A 20,098-nucleotide genomic window follows, 5' to 3' on the forward strand; every position below is an offset into this window, starting at 1 on the left:
TCCACCAAAATTGTAAAACAAATCGGTAAAAGTCTATGCGAAAAACTCCCAACAGTATGCAACTCGCAACGCAAGTCCGCAAGGGATTACAGTGTGTTTTCAGAGCAATAAAAAATGATTGGAATAATTGGAAAATAATATACAAGGGCGTTCGGGATAATTGTGACAGTTACATTTTTGTTTATAACTCGTGATGGAGTTGGCATAGGAAAACAAGCAATACGTCATTCGACAGCTAAAAGTGTACGGAACAAGCAGCGAAAACATCTCGTGGTAAAGAAAATGCCAAAAAAGAGTACATTGTGGAAGCGGACCACATGCATCATGATGATCCGCGCCGGACGCGACAACCGCGACATCATGCAGTGCGTGCAGTGTTCGCTGAACACGGTGAAGGCGATCCAGAGTGAGCTGGGAGAAAACAGGGGCTGAGGCTGAACGCGGACGGGTACATTTCCATGCTGGACACCGTCGTAAAGCCTTGGATCACGGGAGTGGCGAACGGCAGACCGTACGTGTCCCAGCTGGATTCCGCTCCGTGCCATACAGCCTCCAAAACGATAAAGTGGTTGGCGGCCAATTTCAACGACTTCACCGCGCCGAATGTGTGGCCTCCCAGCTCCCCGGATCTTAATCCAATGGATTATTTCGTGAGGGGCGCGGTGGAACGGAACCTCCAGCAACACCAAGGCGGAGCTGATGGCGATAATCTGGTCCGTTTTCGCGGCCCTACCCCGCGAAACTGTCGCCAGGGCTTGTTCCCGGTTCCGGAAACGGGTGAAGGCCGTAATAGAAGCCGAGGGTGGATATTTTGAATAAAATGAATAAAATACATGGTAAGCTACTAATTCTAACACCAAAAAAAATTCCCCGATGATTAATTTTGCCATAATTTTTTTTTTCTCCGTAGGTGACTGTCAAAAATATCCCGAACAGGGCAGGGCAGGTCGTATACAAATTAAAACTCTGTCTCTTGAAGCCTCATAAGCACTCGTATTAATTGTAGGAGGTTATCATTCTTGCTAAAACAACGTTTGAGTAACTCGCTCGATATCCTTAGCAGCTTTGATCCGGGTGTAGATTATCGGTACTCTCAAACAAAGTGCTGAGAATTTGGGAGGGCAAGTTACTAAATCGAATGCTTATTTTGCTTCTGCTCTTCAAAGGCGTCAGCGACACCTGTCGTCAAACGGCAGGATCGGGGCTCAAATCTCATCCTGGCCGATCCCCCGTAGTGAGGACTGACTATCCAGCTACGTGTGTCAATAAGTCTCGTCAGTCATTAACTGGCCCTAGTACCTAGTAGGTCGTTAAGCGAAGAAGAAGAAGAAGAACGCACTGTAACACCCCACTCGTCACCTTTCCACCCTGGACAGTCATATGCAGCACCCCTCCACCCTTAAGATCGTTTCGTAATAAATGAACGATACCTTTGCTGATCCGGAGCTTTCGCTATGGGTCAAATGTTTGTATTGCGCATTGCATACCTGTAGGCGGACTACTAAAACTTGTACTTTCTTTCTTAAACTTTTATTTTTTTTTACTTTCTACAACACAATTTAGTGGAGCTGCTTGTGTAGATATACTTTATTACCACCTATTGCTTGTACAATGCCTTGTACGCTAAAAATAAAACCATATCCACTCTTCGCTCAACGAACTTCTCCTCAGCAAGAAGTACGCGGGAAGCAATACATTTCTATTGTCTCCTGTTTTCTTTAACCTACATGCGCGTAGTAGTAAAGCAAAATGTACGCTAAATAAATAAATGATGGTATGGTAGGAATCGTAACCCTTGGATGCAAAAGAAAAGAAAAACGAAGAAACCTCGAAAAAATGGTTCAGATGTCGTTGGTGTCGGTCGCACCGGACAGCAGATCGAGCACCAGGGCAGCATCGGTCGTTGTACGGGCGGCGCGGGTCGTCGTGGTGGTGCGTTGCGTAGTGGTCGTTGTGGTGGTGGTTGGTATCTCGATGGTTAGATGCTTGCCGAACAGTGGTTGAAACACCCAGAAAAATTCACCCGCTCGGCGTGCCGTGCTCTGGTTGGAAGAGAAAATAGAACCGTAATGAAACAGACCAAAACGGTACAAATGGGCGCAAAATAGGATGAATCGTTACCATAATCAGGTTACCGATACGGCCGGAAATATTCGTCACCAGGGTGAACGAACTGCCAAACAATTCATCCGGCACCTGGAGCGATACCTTCTGCCGGTCAAAGTCGGGCGTATCGTCAGTCGTCACTGGGACGGGAGCCTTCGTCGGATGGATCGCGTCCTTGACCGCCTGTGCTGACTGTTTGCTAGCCTGCCGTTTCGGAAAGAAAAGCGTGAAGAAGAAGAAGAAGAAGAAAACAAAGCCGGAAACGAATTCGAACAAAGAAGAAGAAGAAGAAAAGGATTAATTTTCCATATCAGGGATTATATTTTCCTTCATTTTAAATCAGCCTCTCCAACAGGAAAAACACACACGGCATGCTTTGTAAGTGTTAGTGTAGTTGTTGTTTTTTTTTTAATATTTTTAAATTATTATGTTCTATTTTTAACTTTTTAAACATAAATATATGTACAATTCAAAAGAAAGTTCGTTAAAGGATTCGCCATCTTCCCCACAGTAAACAAACCCGAATATTCCACCATTTTACGGATGCCAGCAGCAACCCCCAAACGCAAGTGAATAAATAAAACGTGTACATAAGTTTGTGAATAAGAGTTTGCAATTTTTATTAATCCATTATTTACACATTCAGGAAAACAACAAAATGAGAAGAATAGTAGTCCTTGGCGTAGAGGCGACTAAGATGTATGGGTTTGTCGTTGTTTGTTTGTTTGTTTGTTTGCTTGTGTCTGTTGGCTGAACTGCTGTTATGAGCTGATTTCTTAATAATTTTAAAGAAAATTTATTGCTTTTCTGTTATTTTATTGTCTAAAATTCCTACCAGACACCACAATCTAGTTGAAAACAAATACTTTCTCCATGATAGGACATAAGCGACGAACCCTACTATTTTTTCTATTTTTCTTTTTCATCTCTCTCTCTCTCTCTCTCTCTCTCTCTCTCTCTCTCTCTCTCTCTTGCACATTGAAAAAAAGGCATCTGGTGTCAGGAAAAGGAACTATTTTGTTTGTGTTTTTTCCGCGCAAATTAAAAAAATCTGCTCCTGTTCTGGCACCTGTAGTTGTGGCCGGGTTGATGCTGACCAACTCATATTTATATTCATAAAGACGATGCTAAAAATGGTTTCTGATGAGCGTATATGTTTGTGTGTGTGCATGTGTGGATGGTTGAATGATGAGCTTACATTTTAGAAACTGTAACTGTAATACCGGGGAAATACATACAAAAAACAAATCTCCTGTCTTTTCTATACTTATGGTCTGCACTGTATCGAGGCGATGTTGGTACGCTAACCACAAAACTACATCCTAGATGCCCTGTTTTCCTCTCAATTTTTTTTTCTCCCCATCTCATTCTCTCCTTCTCCTGCTTTTATCATTTTCAAACAATTTAGCTAGTCAGTTGATTTTTAATAACTGCGATTAACAACCAGATTATAGGAAAACCTCCCATTAACGAATATTTAAATCAACAAGATAAAAAGATGTAGAAGAACAGTAGAGAAAGCGTTAGTTATAAGAAAAGAAGATAGCAAAATAGGTAAAAGAAGACAGAGAAAAGAATGAAAGACAGCAGTTAGCAGAGAAATCACATTATTATAGCGAAAGAAGTAAATGAAATTAAAAAGAGAAAAAAAAACAATATAAGGAGTACGTACAAATATCCCTTACTATATCCCTCTTACAATTTTCCCGTCTTTTTCTTGCTCCTTTTTTTTTTTTTGTTTGTTTGGCTAAGCTTCGTGCAGGCTGTTCTTAATAAACAAAAAAAAAACCACAAATAAGAAACGAACGTGGTTTCCTCTTGCACTTGCGGGCGATCAAATTAAATAAAAGCATTAATTCCGATATCCTAACGTACCGTGTACGTGTATGTGTTTGTATGCGAATGAGTGACCAATGGAGTGTGAGCGTGTGTGTGTGTGTGAGACGTCTGTTTGAGCGAGTTGTTTCATGAGGCGTGAGTGTTTGAGTTTGTGATGAGTCGTTTCGAGGAGCAAACTGGTCACATACATCACCATGCGAACCGGCAAAAGGATACGTGAGGTCCTCACGAATCGGTTCGCTTCACGAGGCTGGATGATTTTGTGCGTTCGAATGGCCCGCTCTGGTCCTTTTTACTCATCATCATCGTGATCGCCGAGCGATACCGTGTTCGAGCCACCGTGCTGCGAACCGGACGATCCAGACAGGATCGGACCGGACAGCTTCAGCAGCGAGGACACGATGTTGCCGAGCTGGGGCGCACCGCCACCACCGCCATTGCCGTGATGTTCGTCGTCTCCACCGTGGCCGCCACCGGACGAACCACCGAGGAAGCTACCGCTCAGCGAACCGATCTTCGACGTGATGAACTGCACCTTCGGCGTGATGACGGACGAGATGAGCGACTGGAAGTCTGGCACCGGTTTCGGTGGTTCGATGTGATGCTGCTTGTTCTTCTCAATGTTTGCGTGGTCCAGCTTGTCGATGAAGCGCGTCTTCGCGTCAATGAACGAGTTGATTTTCTGCTCGCGTAGCGTTTTGAGGGGTTTTTTTGGTTTTGGTTTTGGTATTGGCAGCACGCGATCGATCGAGATTTGATTGGTGGGCGGTTATGGTGAACGAACGGAGAACGATAGCGAGGGGTGGGAGATATTGGTATTAGTTTGTAGAAACGACAGGTGAAACCCACTGATCAAACGCTGTCACCATTTAATATTTACAGCAAAACGTGACAGACACGGTATCGTGAAGTTGTTGTTAGGATGGGAGAGAAATTAAAGAAAAGAGACAGCGAAAACGAAAGAGAGAATGAGGTACAGAGATCTCACCCTCGATAGTGGGCGAGCATGACAGTTGTCAAGCTGTCATCTTGTTGGTACTAATTTTGGGAACTCATGAGTGATCTTCATCTACTAACAAACTTTGTGATACGGTGTCTCCCATGTCTCGAAGCACATTTTTAAGATAAAATATGTTTTAAACCAAACCAATAAAAAAAAAAAATGCCACGAATATGTGTGTACAATGAGAGTGCAAACAGCAGTACCAATGAAAATGGGAATGAAAAAAGGAAAAAGAGGGTTTTTACTGGAAGCAAGGCAAGGCAAAAAGTAAAAGAATGCTTTTAATGGGTATTGGAATAACGACTATCTCAACTATCCTGTCTAACTAAGTCACGAGCAGTTTTCATATCTTATTTATTCCTCAAATGTAGATGAACTTGAAATTTGAATGCTCCGTAACGCTCCGTAAGCACTGAATCTTTTTTTTGTAACTAACGATTGAAAAATGACTTCCAATTGCGGTTTCTAGAGCTAGGAGGGGATCAACAGCTTACATCCTATCAATGCACCTATCCGAGTAAGGGGACGAAGAAAAAAAATCCTAACGACCTTAACCGAAAAATCACAGGAGCTAACTGACCGACTGAAACAGTTTCCCGCGGCACAAGAAGCGTGTGCCGTGTCACCCCACGCTCAAGGCAATCCAAAATGGAAGATGAAAGTTTGGCTAGGCTTTCGTAGGCCTGTGACCAAATAAACAACCCCAACCATCGTCGCAAATCCATTAGTTAGTGAGCGTGTACAAGAAATCTGACACTTCAATGACTAATTTTTTAGCTGCGCTAAAAACCAAAACAAAACGGATGACATTCATAAGGACGGTAAATTTGCTTTTTAGCGAGTGTCTTCTCAAGTCTCTATTCACGAAAAACTAAGTGCTCGTGGTTTGACAAATCTTTTCGGTTGAATTACTTTTGTTGCCTTGTCTTTCCTATTATCCGGGGTTCGTCGCTTGCGTCGTCTTTTTGTTTTTTTTTTTGGATTGAATTGCGCCGAACGAGTTTGTGTGTGGATATGCGAAACGGCCAGTTACCGAACGCGATTGAAGGTCGAAACCAGCGCAATCGTGTGCGGTGTGCGTATGGTGAAATAGAAAGCAAAGCCAACCAGCGAACGCCACAAGAGCCCGCGCTGGCGTGGTGCGGCGAGCGTCGTACCATAAAGAAATAGAGCGTTCTAAGCTGTTGCATTAGCTAAAACCTGTTAAACCACCCCTCGAAAGGGAGATGAGGTACAGTGAAAGGATGGAATGGAGGGTCAGCTAGGGCTCGCAGGATCTCGTCAAACTGGAATGTCAGACAAGGTGATACCGATTTTTCCTGCACCCGGTTCGATGCAAGTGACAGTCGCGCTCCAACACGCTACTGACCGCTTGAAGGCCAGCTTGTGGAAACAAAATGGCCGCTATAAAAAAGGGAGCTTATTTTTTCTCTCTTCTGCTTAGTATACTCTACTACTGCTGTTGAGCTTTTCTTATTAGGACGCACGGTAATGGCGGTAGGCAGATTAGGTGGCGAACGATTACAGAAAGCGGTACGGTACTGGGATGTCCGGCAGCAGCGTACAGGGAATTGGTAGTAGGTTAGCGTTGCGTGTGCTTCAATGTACAGTGAAAGGAAGTAACAAGCCACGCTTGGTGTTTATCCATCACCCTTTTTTAATGGTGCAACAATTACGCGTTAGTAAACACTCAGAAATAGGATCCACCTATATTAAGCCCATATTAAGGAACACAGTTAAGTGTGCTGGAGGGATGAACATAATGTGCAAAATTACTCACTCCAAACACGAATCCTAGGATGGCGTTCTTGGTTTCGTACTTCGGGTCGGGAACTTTGCGTTTGTCACGGTCAAGGTCGTCGCCGATGGCTACCGCATCCTGTATGAAGAAAAGAAGGAAGAGCGAGATTGCAGGTGCATGGGGACAATTTTCGGGAAGGAAAAGAAGTGTACCAAAACGAGAGCAATCGTACAGGAAAATCAATGACACGCTTTCACATAGAGAGCTGCACAACTACGGGAAAGGTATATGAGAGAAGTATACTAAGCAGCTAGGATCGAATGGTGTAAGTCTCGAGCCATCGTAACTCTAATAACCCCAGTAAAAAAAAAAACACCTAAAAGCAAACTAAAAGCAAGCGAAGACAAGTGTACCGACAAGTAGTGGAGGCATTCGGAAATAGCGCGTAAAGTGCGTACGAACTGATTGGTCAGCTTAAAATAAAGCCCACGCCTGCAAGCCGCTTCCACACGTAACGCGCCGCTACGCAGTGAAAGTGAGATGCAACCAGGTAACGGTTGCACCAAACGGCCAAACGAGAGTGAGTGTGAAGCGTACCCAATTAGGTCAGCTGGGCACTGCGCCACGAACAGTGGCACACCGAACGAAGGAGTGAAAGCAGGGCCGAGAAAGTGTGATAACGATAAACGGAATGAAAAACGAAGAGTGTGTGAGAGGGAGAGCGCGAGTGCTCGTAAAGCACGAGGAAGCTCCAGCTGGTTGAAAGTAGGCGAAGAAGATCCACACGCACACATTACGGCATCACGATTTGGGGCACCCCGTTACTCGTTACGTCAGATCCATGCTTCGCTGACTGTGTGTGTGGTAAAATGGTTTTATTCGCCTGCAAAAACCTGTTCTCTTTTGTAGCGCGTGGAAGGCCTGACTCCTGCTATATCAGCTGTGCGCTAATGTGTGCGATGAGATAATTTAGATTTTCGGTTGAGATGAGTGACTGGTAGAGAGCGAGTGAAGGAGCGAGTGTGACAGGGGACGGGACGCGCGATGAGTGGGTCATCTTCAACGTTCGAACTCGGCATTTGGAATGGGGCATCAAACACTTCAGAGGCAATCAGTCCGGGCGCGCGTGTGCTGATCGTTTATCACCGCTTTTGAAGCATCTCAAGGTGAGCTCAGAAGCTGTTTTGCAGTGACTTAATATCTCTAGAGTGTTTGTGTTTGTGCGCTAGGCGCTTTTTCCCTGTTCATCAGCGCGTCATCGAGCTTAACTGATCGCTAAGTTTTTTGTTGTTGTTTGGAATAGTTTTGAAGAAGCAGAGAAGACCTAGACGCTGATGGTGTGTTTGGTTCAACGAATGCAGTTACATATTAGTCCGTCACCTGCGTATGTGTGTGTATGATGGTCAGTCGCTTATGCCGAGTCCTTTTACATCACTTCTGGTACGGGTATTGCACGGTAAAGCAAGCCTGCCAGTTATGGCACCAGGTGGACAGGAAGTTAGCGCGACGAGGTACAAAAAGGTTTTTTGATGACGATGAGTACACATACAAGTGAGAAGCTACAGTCCACACAAAAACACACATGGATACACGCAGGTGGAGAGGTTAAGAAACTCTGCTCCAAAAAATAGGAAGACGTATTAGTATGTGTATGCGGATATCTTCAGCCGGTTCCCAGAAATTGAGTGATATTAAGCAATCGAAGCGTTCGCTCGTGTAAGTAGCGATCGCATTTATTATACACTCAGAAAAAAAACAAGATGGCGCGATGAGATTAAAGTCTTCCATCGAATCGGCACTTGAAAGAAGAGCACCAACGTTTAAGCAAGGCTAACAGACGGGACCGGACAACAAGCTGATCACGGTAGATGCAACCCAGACGGGTGCGTTTTGCTTAAAATTACGCAAAGAGCAGCTCGGCGGCGCTCGGTAAGTTCATTGGCCGGCCTATATCGCGGCGTGACCTTCAACTTACTCTGCGGGAACCCATTTCCGTCACACCCGGGATCCGTTACGGGGTGTACGGTTTTGCATCATCTGCCTCCATCGATCTCGTAACCGAGCGGAGCAAATCTCGCTGCTCGAGCAAAGGCTCTCGAAATCAGCCGCCGAAAACAAAACAAAATCACAAAAAAAAAAATCTCCATGAATTCCTTACACACATTATGCAATGGGTGGCGTTCACGCGTAAACGCTTCCATTGCTTTCGCACCGAAGCGAACAGCATTACGAGCGTAAGCTTTCCACGGTGTGTTTGAAATTTTTGTGTTTTCTTTTATCCCATCTGATATTACTTTCGTACCTCTTTTCAGGGTTAACTTTCGGAACTATTAACAGCTGAGATGTGTAACACGCGAACACTACATGTGAGGACGAATGGGAAAGCCGCCCGAAAAAAAGGGAAGCTGTGAGTAATTTTGCGTTTAATCAATCCGATCTGCTACGACTGCAATCGCTCATTAAGCAAAGCTTCCCATTTCACCCGTCCGCTGCGTACACTTTGCAGCATCTAGCACCCGGGAGAATGGTTTTTCCTTTCAATTTTGATTGTCTCCTTCATTTTTCACAGCCCGAGTCACGAGTGATGTCGGGAGTCGTTATGCAGGCGCGCTCTCGAAGCAAATGGTTTGCGCTTGGAAGGGTGCAAATGAGTTTGTATCGAATGCTCGAAGCTGCAAGCTGAAGCAAGCAAGAGTCGTTTTCGTTTTGCAAATTGACTGGACAATTCGAGATGAAAAAAAAAACAGAGAGAAAGAGGTGGGGGGGGGGGGAGGGGGAGGATCTCTTAAGAGACAAAAGGCGTTGAACACAAGTAGCATTACTTAAACAGTATTCTGATTAATGCTCGTTTCTTTTCATTTTTTCTCCTTCTCTACTTCGCAGTGTCCAAGTTTATACGACCTCATGAGTGGATGTGGAGACGAAATAATCGTTTTTTTTTTTTTCAATGACAGCCCTCGCCACAGTACTTGTTGCACCAAATGTGCAAGATTCGAGCGGTTTGCCTCACTTCTAGCAGCAGTGCATACACGCCCAAGAACGTCTTGCCGGACGGTCGAAACGTGGGGCACCACATGAAGAGGGAACCGAGAAAGAAATCGAGATTGAAACATGAAGCGAAAGGAGCGAAATGCGAAACTATAACAGACACACCCCGCAGCACTCGTTCGCATATGAAGCGAGCGACCGTTCTAGTTTGGTACCACCCGTTTGGCCGCCAGCGCTAGCCGCCTTAGTCGGACGCATGGGACGGAAACAACAAGGTGCGAGGTTCGTGCGGTCGTATGCAAAAGCAAATGAATCGCCTGAAATGTATATCGCCACCGTACCGTGTGCACTGAGCACAAGCATTGCTGCTGACTGCGTCGGGTTGGGAAAAGCAATCAATGATTGCTACACATTATACCTAGCGAAGCAAACGGCGTAGTTAAAGGACTCGCCTACATCACCCCGGTACGTAAACCGCTGTGTTTGCAACATGGTACTGTTGCGCGCGCGCGAAAAGATGTAAAACGGAAGCATGTACAATGCTCAGCAATCGGCAAGACTTGCTGAAACACCAAGTGGCCACCCCATTCGATACCTGGCTCGTTCCTCCATATACAAAAAAAAACGAATCCTGTTTTACACATCGCAATATTGGTGTCAGCTGAAGATGGGACGTAGGTGGAGAGGGTGCGGTGCCCGTTTCCTGGACAAATTATGACTATCAAATTCGCCCTCAAAACCAGCGCCTGTGTGGCATGGCCACAGCTGACGGCATGCAATAAAAGAAGGAAACCGGTTCCAAACCGGGCCCCGAAAACGGACCCGAAGCAGCGTCGTGCTGCATGGGTAACGGTTAAGACATGAAGCAAAACATGAGGATAAGATGAAGCAAAAAATAGATACACATATTGAAAGCTAAGTCTCGAACACTCGGACGCCGAGATTAAGCAATGCGAGACAGTCGAGAATTTATCTCCTATAAAAATGTTTGTCCCACTTCTGTGCATGCGCGTGTGTTTGTGTGCGCGAGTGAGCTTTACCCGTTTGTTAGGCTAGGTTATGGCTTTGGTTGAGCGTGATTTCAAGAAAATCGAAAGCGTAGAATCCTCTTCCATTAAATCACACGAGAAAGCACGCGGGAAAACAAAAAAATCTACAAGATGCCATATCTGACATTGAGCTTGCACCCCGTGCTCTGAGGTTAGCGGCGTGAGAAAACCTCCAGCATACACGTTCGATGTACGGCTGGAGGTTTTCAATTCACCAACCGATGCATGGTCGGCATAAACAATGAGGCAATTAGCGTGCCGTTCGATACCGGGAGCCTTCACGGTGATCTTCACCCTGGAGAATCCGTCTGTGGCGATAAGGTGTGGTTTGTCCGTAAATCGAGAAGATGCGTACTGTGCGCACATAACAGCCAAACATCCTTCACGTGTTTGATGACTTCAACAACCTTAAAACATCAACCTGCCAGAAGCAAATCAAAACACATACGCTTCAACACACGAGCACACACGAAACCATTTACACGAACACACTTTTCAAACGTTCCAACTGTCAAAACTGTAACACATGGCATCACAAGGAATTAATTGTGGGCTAGAAATTAATTTTTCCAAGTTTTGAGTGTGATTTGTGGGGTGTGTGTTTTTTTAAAGAGTGGTCTGTACTACGCTTTCCACTAACCTGGGATGTGAGCGGGTTGACAGCGGATTCGGCCTCAGCAATGACAACGGCTTCGGGTTCGTCGCCTCGCTTAACGCGCACATTTGGTGCTGCAAACGCAACACCGGCGCATAGGGCGAGTGTGGCGATCGTCACCACACTACTCCAACTGTGGAACGGCTTCATCGCTTCTGGGGTGCTGTTTGCTGGAGCTTTGGTGCAGAAATTGATTGCAGATTCTAGACGCGTACCCGGGATGCTGAGTTCTGGTTCGTGTTGAGATGTACCGCACATGGAAGAGATAGTTAAGTGAGGAGAGCGAGAAAAAGTAGAGAAAAACCACACATTAGTTGTTTTGTAATTGTCTTAGGCTAGATAGGAATAGTTAAAGGATGCATGAAATATGAAAATAAAAAAAAAAACACGTTGTGGAGCGAACCAAAACGCGTACGCCGTGTTTACCGTCGAGGTTTGGTAGTGTTTTCTGGTGGTTCTGGGTGCTGGGCTACGCTACGTGTCTGCGACGCTACACTGCGCAGATGCAAGTGACTCTAACAGCTCCAAACACTCAAATGATCACCGTTCGATCGGGTGGCTGGTGTTTTGCTCGGCCTGTTCGGGTGCCCAAGAAGCCCACGCCACGCCACGTGATGGAACGGAATCGGCGCCAAACAGTATACACTCTCTTTCTCCGTCCTTCACCGTTCTCCCTCTCTCTGTTAGTGTCTCGCGCACTCACTCACTCGCTCGCTTAACTGCAGGCCCGAAGTCTCCTTCCGAAAGACCTTCACCAGCACCATGTCGGCAAGCCCAAGTCAACGAGCGGCCACGCCACCGACATCGAGGGTGGGAGAAGAGCCGATCCAAAGCCACCAATTTCAATTCTGGTGTGTGTCCACACGTTGAGATACGAAAAAAAAACACTAACAACCACACGACCCGAAGCAGTGCGTGTGATAGGGAAGGGCTCAATTTGTTTCCCCTCCGCAAAGCTGTGTGCCTGCTGGGTGTGAGATCGTAGCACTTCTTTCACGTTTGGTATCGTTTTTCCGACAACCACAAAAACAAACAGATCCGATCGGCATGGAAAAACTAGCTTCAGCGAGCTACCCCTTCCTCTAGTGGTCTATTGCTGTGGTGTTGCCAAACACACCTCCCGATACTATGGCCCGATCGTACATCGATCGGTCGAAATTGTGCATTTTCACCACACCAAATTCACCACACCGATGCTGTCCAACACTGCAGTCTGAAGAGTTATGGGTGGGGGATCTGCTTTGAAACTGTCGCTTATCTTCAGCAGCCGATAGACAGTATCTGCTTAATGTATCTCCTTCACATGGATATCTTAAGGATATTTGGATATCCAGAAGGCTACTCAATCTGTTCTCGTCACGCTATACTTACCCTCGGGATAAATACTTTGATAGAAGATAACAGGATCCTGGCAAGCTCACTAAGTAAACACCAGGACAAAGGTGCGACTATGAGTTCTAAACGTTGTCTTAGTCGGTGGAAGCCCCCCAAAACACCAAACTGGTCCGTGTGTGTTGGACGCTAGCGACGTACAGTGGTAAATGATTGCCGTACTAAAGTGGACGCCCGTATTTCTACTCTTTCGATGCCGGCTTTCCGTGCTTAGGAGCCGCAGAGTAGCAGTAGCAACCAAACACACACACACACACACCCTCCCTCTTTGCAGAATCAGCTGTGCTCGTCCTTCTCTGCGTCTCGAGGCAGCCCTGCAGCCGTGTACCCATCTCAACGGATTGCATCTCGTTTCGCATGCGTCAGGAGTGAGGAAGGAATAATCGAAGGGCACAGCGGAATATGGGAAGGGAGGAAACAGCACGAGTGTGTGAGAGAGAGGAGAGTTAACGAACCAAAACACCAAAAAAAGGCATCTAAACCTAACAACAAATTAATAGGCGCCATCAAATCGATCGCACCACTAGGGAAAGAGTGTTATTGCTGCATTTTGCTACCCAAACTAATAGCATTGGGGACGTGTGATACGAACAATAGCCTAGTAAACAACTGCCTACTTCTGTTAGGCATAATGACCCTGCTAGGTCACGCCCGGTCATTGAATGTCTTACTAGAACCGTCGATACTACGTAGATGGGTAGAGGGTCCTCACTAAGGCGAGATTTGATCCCCAATACTGCCGTGTAAAGCCCGGTCCCTAAACCACCGAAAGACCGAAACAGGTGCCAAGTCTTTTAAATAGGACAAACTGTACTTGAAGCGCTGCAACCCAAAAATCATAGGATGCGATGAAATAATCAAATTCCAAATTCAAATTGATTTTTAAACCCATCCTTATCAAAAAAAGGTTCATCTCGCGGCGAAGACGCGCCAACAGTCAGTGACACATAACCTCCACCGTTGCGTGATCGAAAAACCGGTGACATCAGAGATCTCGGGTTCGGGAGCCACCGAGTTGACCGACAAACCGCAAAACCGCTCACTCGCGCACGAGGAAGCGGAACTAGTCGAGACAGGAGACCCGAAGCATCCCTAACAAACCCTCCCCACACCCTGCCCCCCCCCCCCACCTCTCCCGATCCCGAAAAGTTCAACACCCTGACGTAACTTAGTGTCATCCCGCACGCGGTAGTAGAGCATGATGACAAAACCACAACAAAAGCTGTGCCACAATCGGTTGATACTCGGTGTCTTTTGTGCTGTGCAGCCTAGTCATGATAGTTTGTAATGCGTTGCAACACCGGCGGGACCCGACCATGCAGATAGTAGCACGATCCAGATTTTTGCCTTTATCGTACGTTTTCTTTGCATTCACGTTCCACGTTGAAGAATATTGGAACCTTGAAGCGAGTTTTTAATTTTATTTTTGAGGGTAGATTTTCCCAAGTATCGGGTTGCTGTAACCTTCCAGCAACGCGAACGGTGACCCACAAAGTGAAAGGGAGCGCGTGTACAGCGTGAAAAATAAAACACAATCGAGTGAAATTGGTTCAGGGAGACGCGGAGCAAAAACGAAAGACTGCTAAAAAGGAGCACAGGCGACGAACCCCATATTAGGAGGGCGTGTGTTGGAGTTTTACAATGTTTTTGAGTTTTTGTTATGTGTAGTGGCTTGCGAAGACCTTGTAGAAAACGGGAGGATACGGGTTTTCTTCTTGTTTGGAGGAACTATTGGATGATCCTTATACAAGCCGCGCACGTAACGTGGGTCTAGTGCGGAAACATAAATGATCGTTTAAACCCTTACAGCATTTGCAAGTACACTCGTTATACGGCATAGGCGGTTTACCAGCCGCCCTTCCACCTCCAACTGCTACCCTTTCATCCCCTCAAACACACACACAGATACAACTATTCCCCAACAACTGGTACTTGTAATGCTTGAAGAGGTGTTAAAAAATTCGGCGTTACGTTTACAATAGGAAGGATCCGATTTTATCACCCCCTGTCCCCAGGCCTACCCTTGGTCGCTTTCTTTTGTCTATAATATTTTACTCCCCTCCCCTCTTCCACCCATCAGCCTTCTCCTTCTTCTTCCCTTCCTTCAAACAAGTTTAATGAAGTGTTTTAGCGTTAACCCGATTGTTTTGGTGCTTCAAATCGCTTACCTTATGGTTTGATTGGTTGATTCAAGGGGGAAGGATGAGGGGTTTAAGCTGCTTCCGCGTACTCACGTCTCACCGGAAGGCGTAACGTCACAACGAAACTGTGCACAAATTTTAATCACACACACACAAACACACAAACACACACACACGCGCGCACAGGGAGGTTTCACAAAACTTTTAATTTAGCTGAGTGTTGTTTTCTTGCTAGCTTTAACGTTTTACTCTCGCTCGTGCACGGCTCTAGCGCTAGCGTGGTTGGCGGTAATCGTATATCGATTAAAATTTCGTCAACGGATGTCTGTTGTATTGTTTTTCTTCCACAAATTTCAAAATGGAGATCGGAACGCGGCACAGCACTAATCGAAAATCGAGTCTGCGTGAAAAATTCGTCCCAAAACACTGGTAATCTTTCGCATGTGCTAGCTTTCTTTCAGTCAGCTTTTTTCTTCGAAAACAAAACTGTTTTTTTTCTTCTCCTAGTAGTAATCAAAATGAAGAAAAGGGAACCAAAACACAGACACAGCGCGAGCGTAATAGTGACGATAGCGGTTTGTGGAACGGTTTTGCTTAAGAGCAGCAGTTTATTGTTGCGGTGGCCGTCGTCGTTTTCGCGAAATCCGTTTGCTCCACAAAAGGCTGGCGATTACGTCGCTTGGCTCACACAGCTTCCTTCAGCCTAGTTTAATGATGAGGATGCTTTTGCCGGTTTGATAGTGGAATGTGCTTGTGCTGCATAACGAATTTGCACCGGGCCGTTGCAACTAGGCGCACCGTTTTGCGCAACCGGAGTGTAACAAACAGCAGTAACAAGAGAAAAAAAAGGGAAAGTGAAACGCGCTAGACGACGGGCTCCCGAAAAAGAAAAGAAAAGCACAACGACGAATGCAACACCGATCACGTCACAGTCCCGGCGGACACTGAATCGTTCGATCCTGGGCGTACGTCCGGTCTGCCCGGGGTTTTGTGCCGATTCCGTCCCGGAATCGGGCCCCCAACCGAGCCAAACCGAATGTCGCCGGATGTCCGTAAATGGTGCCCGTCTCGTTCGCGCCCGCGCGACGTGAGCAGGACCGAGCAAAAGTAACACGTCTGCGCAACAAAGGTGACTTTGCTGGGTGCGGGTGGAACGGGTTGCGCCAAAGAAAGGCAAACAGGCCGCGGTGTTCATCTTTACCGCATACGAAGGGAGTGAAAGCCGTCACGTGAAGCAGCAGAAGCAGCAGGAAAAAAAGGGTTTTATTAAGTAAGCGAGAGGAAGCTAGCGATAAATGAAAAGAAGGTAAAGGCAAAGGGAAGAGCGTGCTGGCTACCACCGAATTGATCGTATCGATATTTTAGTGGGCAAGAAATGAGAATAGGGCCAGGAAAAAAGCGCTTCAAAAAGTCGAACGAAAAGCTTCGAAAAAAAAAGATTATTAATTCAATTAAAAGAGATTTTCTCTCGCTCTCGCTCGCTCGTTTCTACCTGTCTTATGAAAAAAAAAAGATCTTCAATTGATAAAAACTAATCATGACACACTCGTCTACCCACCCCCGGAACCCCAATCCACCGCCCGCCAAACCCGCATGCAAGGCCGGGTCACATACGGAGACCGTGTAAAGAGAAAGTAAGCGACGAACCTTCTCCCTCGGTTTGATGAATCAACCACAGCAACACCCCAAGCAATTTAGTACACAAATTTATCATTTTTATTTTATTTTTAAAAATTAAATTAAACAATCGATACATAGATGTCTCATGGGTAGTAAATTGGTTTTTGGCGGGGAACAAAAAATCTACCCAAAAAATAATTGACCCCTTTCCCTCAAACGGTCAAGGTCTTTAAACGATCCTTTGTGAAAGCTTAAGCCTTAAGAGTATGTATGTGTTATTTTAACATTTTTCGTGTTGCAGGGTTGAGTCTATTTAAAAAAAAAAGTTTTTAAATTTTTATATTTCTGTGGTAAAGTTTATCTCGTTGTAAAAAAAAATCGCTTTTATATGATTTATTTTGTAGGACAATTCTCATTCTCATTGGCCTCATTTTAACTCAAACCCGAAAGAGAGGGAGATAGAGTGAGAAAGAGTGCAACACATACACCGAAGTAATTTACATGATCGATCGCATTCTAAAGCTGTTAAAGCGTGTCCGTGTGTGATACAGCAGCCAGCCAGTCAGCAGAAAGTGAAAGTGAACTCCAGCGTCCACCAGACCCGCGACATAAACGCACCCCATGAAGGGCGTCACGAATAAAAAAAAAAAACAGTCTCTTGGTTGACGATGACGTTTCGACTTCTTCAATGCGCCGTGCAGGTTCGGTGGCTCAAAAATATAAAAATAAAGAACCTTGTCCTTGTCCCCACGGGGTGGGGCGAACGAGGGTTCGCTTCGGTAACAGGGAGGATGGATGGTTTTAATTTATTATCGAGTTTTCTGTTTTCAACAGCACCTCAGAAGGCTTTAAAGTTCTTAAGTGCTTTCTAGCAGAGATTTACCCCTTTTTTTTTTAGGACGGATAAGTATTATTAATGGTCTAGAAAGTTGTTCTACATGAAAAGAATGTAGAAAAAACCTTTCCAAAAGAGCGGCTTCGAAAGTTCACTGACCATTAGAGGGGGCCAAAAATTGCATTCCAAAGGTCGGCAGTGAAGCGCATCGAACAGTGCGCACGCTGCATTATAACCTCGCTCGATATGAACGTTTGCCCAATGTGTCACAGGTGGCACCAGTGCAAGACAGGGTTGATATTGTTTCGCCATCTTGGGGCGTTTTTTTTTTTATTTGGCATTTGCTTGTTCAACTGCAAGACCGAAATGGTTTCATTCGCATTTGCATTCGAGCAGTGCAGAAGGTGGTAGTTTTCCCTTTTTTAAAAAGTCCAGCTTGTGAGACACCGCCCCGGCACGTCGGTTCAGGTTAGACCAACCGGTTCTAGACGGTGAGCGGTACCGCTCAAGAACACGTTATTACAGTTTGCGTGACCGGCCACAAGCCGTGGTCCCGTGGTGTGGGCGCTTGGCAACGGAAGAACGGACCAGCGTTACGCAAAACCCCCCCTTTCCAGGGTGGCTCACACCCAACTGAGGCGCCGATGACCTGACCTGGTGACGCTCTTTCGCTTGCGCTTTTTGCTGTCTTTGAAGGGATAAATATGTCACTCCGTCATACATCCAGATGACACCGTATCATCCTGCATTGGGTAGGTTATCGTGATCAGTCGCACCGTTCACATCCCACCGCTTCAGGTCACGGTTAGTGAGGTTAATCAGTTGAAAAGCGCGAGACTCATTCAACTGGTTTTGGGGGCGATCATAAGAGCGTGTGTGTGTGTGTGCATGTGCTGTGTGTTTGTCATGGCCCAGCCCCGTATTACAAGCCTTCGCAGGTCGTAGTGCGTGTGAAATTTTATATTTTTTAAACATCTACAAGTCGAATCGAGTTGGCTTCTCCACACCGTTGACGATCTACGGTCACGAATCAGGCTCTTCGGGGTTAGGCTCGGCCGTATGTGCATCACGCTGGGTGAAGTATATTTGCGCTAGTAATGGATGATTGCATGTTGCGATTGTTGATGCAGTTTGATGGAATAAATGTAATTCATTGAAAACCGCAGCAACCTTACGCTATAGAGGTCGCTGTTTACATTAAACAGCAAAAGCTTTCAACAGACACATCATACTGATCGTCGTTTAATGAAAAGAAAATCGAAAGCTTGCATGAGGTTTTCTAAGAGGAGATATGGTCGGAGATGCTATGAATGCTTGTTTGCGTTTGTGCTCACTTTAATATGATTGATGCCGATCAATGAAATGGTTTCATCGGGAGCAAGGAGGATGTACAACATACTCGGTTCGGTATTAAATCTCTCCCGTATGTTACGTAAGGGATTATTTGAGGAATCTACTATGAGGAATGTACAACAGCGATAGTTCTCATTTGGCAATTTAAAGCTTTAGGGTCTTTATTGTGAGAGTTGAGTTTTCCAGACGAGAAGTCCAGTTTTTGGTGATCTATATCCCCAAAATCGACTTCGTTGCAGCATGGAGTTATGCCCTTCTTGCTGACTTGCTGCTGAATCCAAAAGCAGGTCTCATGTGTGTCTTCTAGTAGATCTCAAACTGGAACATTAGGCTAATAGACCTGCGAATTGTCTGGACTACCTTCAACAAGGCAAATCGTCGTTGAAATAACAATATTGATGATGAATTCTGTCTTAATACTCTAGGCCGCTGTCAGATGCTCCACCAGTTCTTTGCATTGGAGATGATATCCGATACACCCTACAAATGAACTCTTGATTTTATGAGAAAAACCTTGAAACCCAAAGTTTTAGGGACTCTGATTTATTTTTTAAGTATAGTTGTGGTAATTTAACCCTTTCAGAGGCTTTGTCATGAGGCTTCCAAGAGTGTGGTTATCCGGACGAGAAGTACTGCCTATTAAGATCTATATCCCGAGAGTGCATAGCTTAGTACCAAGCCTTTTCTGAACAGTATCAAACACGATCGCCAAAGTAGACAATAGACGAAGATATGTGCTGTGATATCCCGGACCACAGTGACATACTAATAATCTATATACTCAAAAGATGATATCAGGTTGGAGTCAATGAAGGCTCTGACAACGCTCAGTGTATGATGGGAGGGAGGAACTATACTTACGAATCGCGAAACTTTCTTTGGACAGCCTCAAACCCGTTTATCCATTCGTTAGTGTATGAACAGCACACAAGTGAGCAGTATTCAAGGAGCGATCTAACCATCGAGCAGTACAGAGCTTCTAAACACCGGGAGTCGTCAAAGTCACGAGTCAGTTTGAATATGAATCCTGGAGTTCTATTGGCGCGGTTGATAACGTTGTCGTAATAAAGTCCGTGGGTCAATTTTTAGTCAAGTAAAACACATAGGTCGCGCATTTGTGCAGTTCTTGAAACGCATACGCCATTTTTATAATAATCATAATTAACCATTGATTTCGCACGCATAAAGGAAAAAACGAAACACTTTTCGGTACATAGAGACAAACAGTTGAGGACGCACCAGTTGTTGAACACCGAGACAGCTTGCTGTAGTTTAGCACAATCTTTGGTCGATTTTAAGGGCCGCTGGGACCGCTACTCGTTGGTCATCGAATAGCTCACTAGGCTTGCTGATACCACGTAGTTGGACAGTCAGTT

At 45.5% G+C, this 20,098-nt stretch overlaps 2 protein-coding genes across 5 annotated transcripts in view; both read right to left on the bottom strand.

Annotated features, from left to right (window-relative positions):
- LOC126560212 (protein gurken-like) overlaps positions 1 to 20,098 on the bottom strand; it is a 473,091-nt gene that overhangs the window by 277,249 nt on the left and 175,744 nt on the right. The gene's annotated exons all lie outside the window — the stretch shown is intronic.
- Positions 1,839 to 11,536, bottom strand: LOC126560518 (uncharacterized). 3 transcript variants are annotated; one of them, XM_050216487.1, is made up of 4 exons: positions 11,367 to 11,536; positions 6,729 to 6,827; positions 2,122 to 2,310; positions 1,839 to 2,042 (listed from the first exon to the last, which is right to left on the bottom strand). In XM_050216487.1, exons 1-4 carry the CDS (start codon positions 11,529 to 11,531, stop codon positions 1,842 to 1,844), a joined length of 654 nt encoding a protein of 217 aa, XP_050072444.1. In that variant the 5' UTR covers positions 11,532 to 11,536; the 3' UTR covers positions 1,839 to 1,841. The 3 variants fall into 3 exon arrangements, with proteins under 3 accessions (XP_050072444.1, XP_050072450.1, XP_050072437.1); XM_050216493.1 differs by lacking the exon at positions 6,729 to 6,827; XM_050216480.1 differs by lacking the exons at positions 1,839 to 2,042; positions 2,122 to 2,310 and adding an exon at positions 4,238 to 4,627.

The sequence above is a fragment of the Anopheles maculipalpis genome, chromosome X (genome assembly GCF_943734695.1).
Source record: "Anopheles maculipalpis chromosome X, idAnoMacuDA_375_x, whole genome shotgun sequence".
Classification (NCBI taxonomy): Eukaryota; Metazoa; Arthropoda; class Insecta; order Diptera; family Culicidae; genus Anopheles; species Anopheles maculipalpis.

Coding starts and splice junctions, on each gene's coding strand:
- LOC126560518 (XM_050216487.1), bottom strand. CDS start 11,531: ATGAAGCCGTTCCACAGTTGGAGTAGTGTGGTGACGATCGCCACACTC. Junction 6,828..11,366: donor TCAACCCGCTCACATCCCAG/GTTAGTGGAAAG, acceptor TTCTTCATACAG/GATGCGGTAGCCATCGGCGA. Junction 2,311..6,728: donor TCCTAGGATTCGTGTTTGGA/GTGAGTAATTTT, acceptor CCGAAACGGCAG/GCTAGCAAACAGTCAGCACA.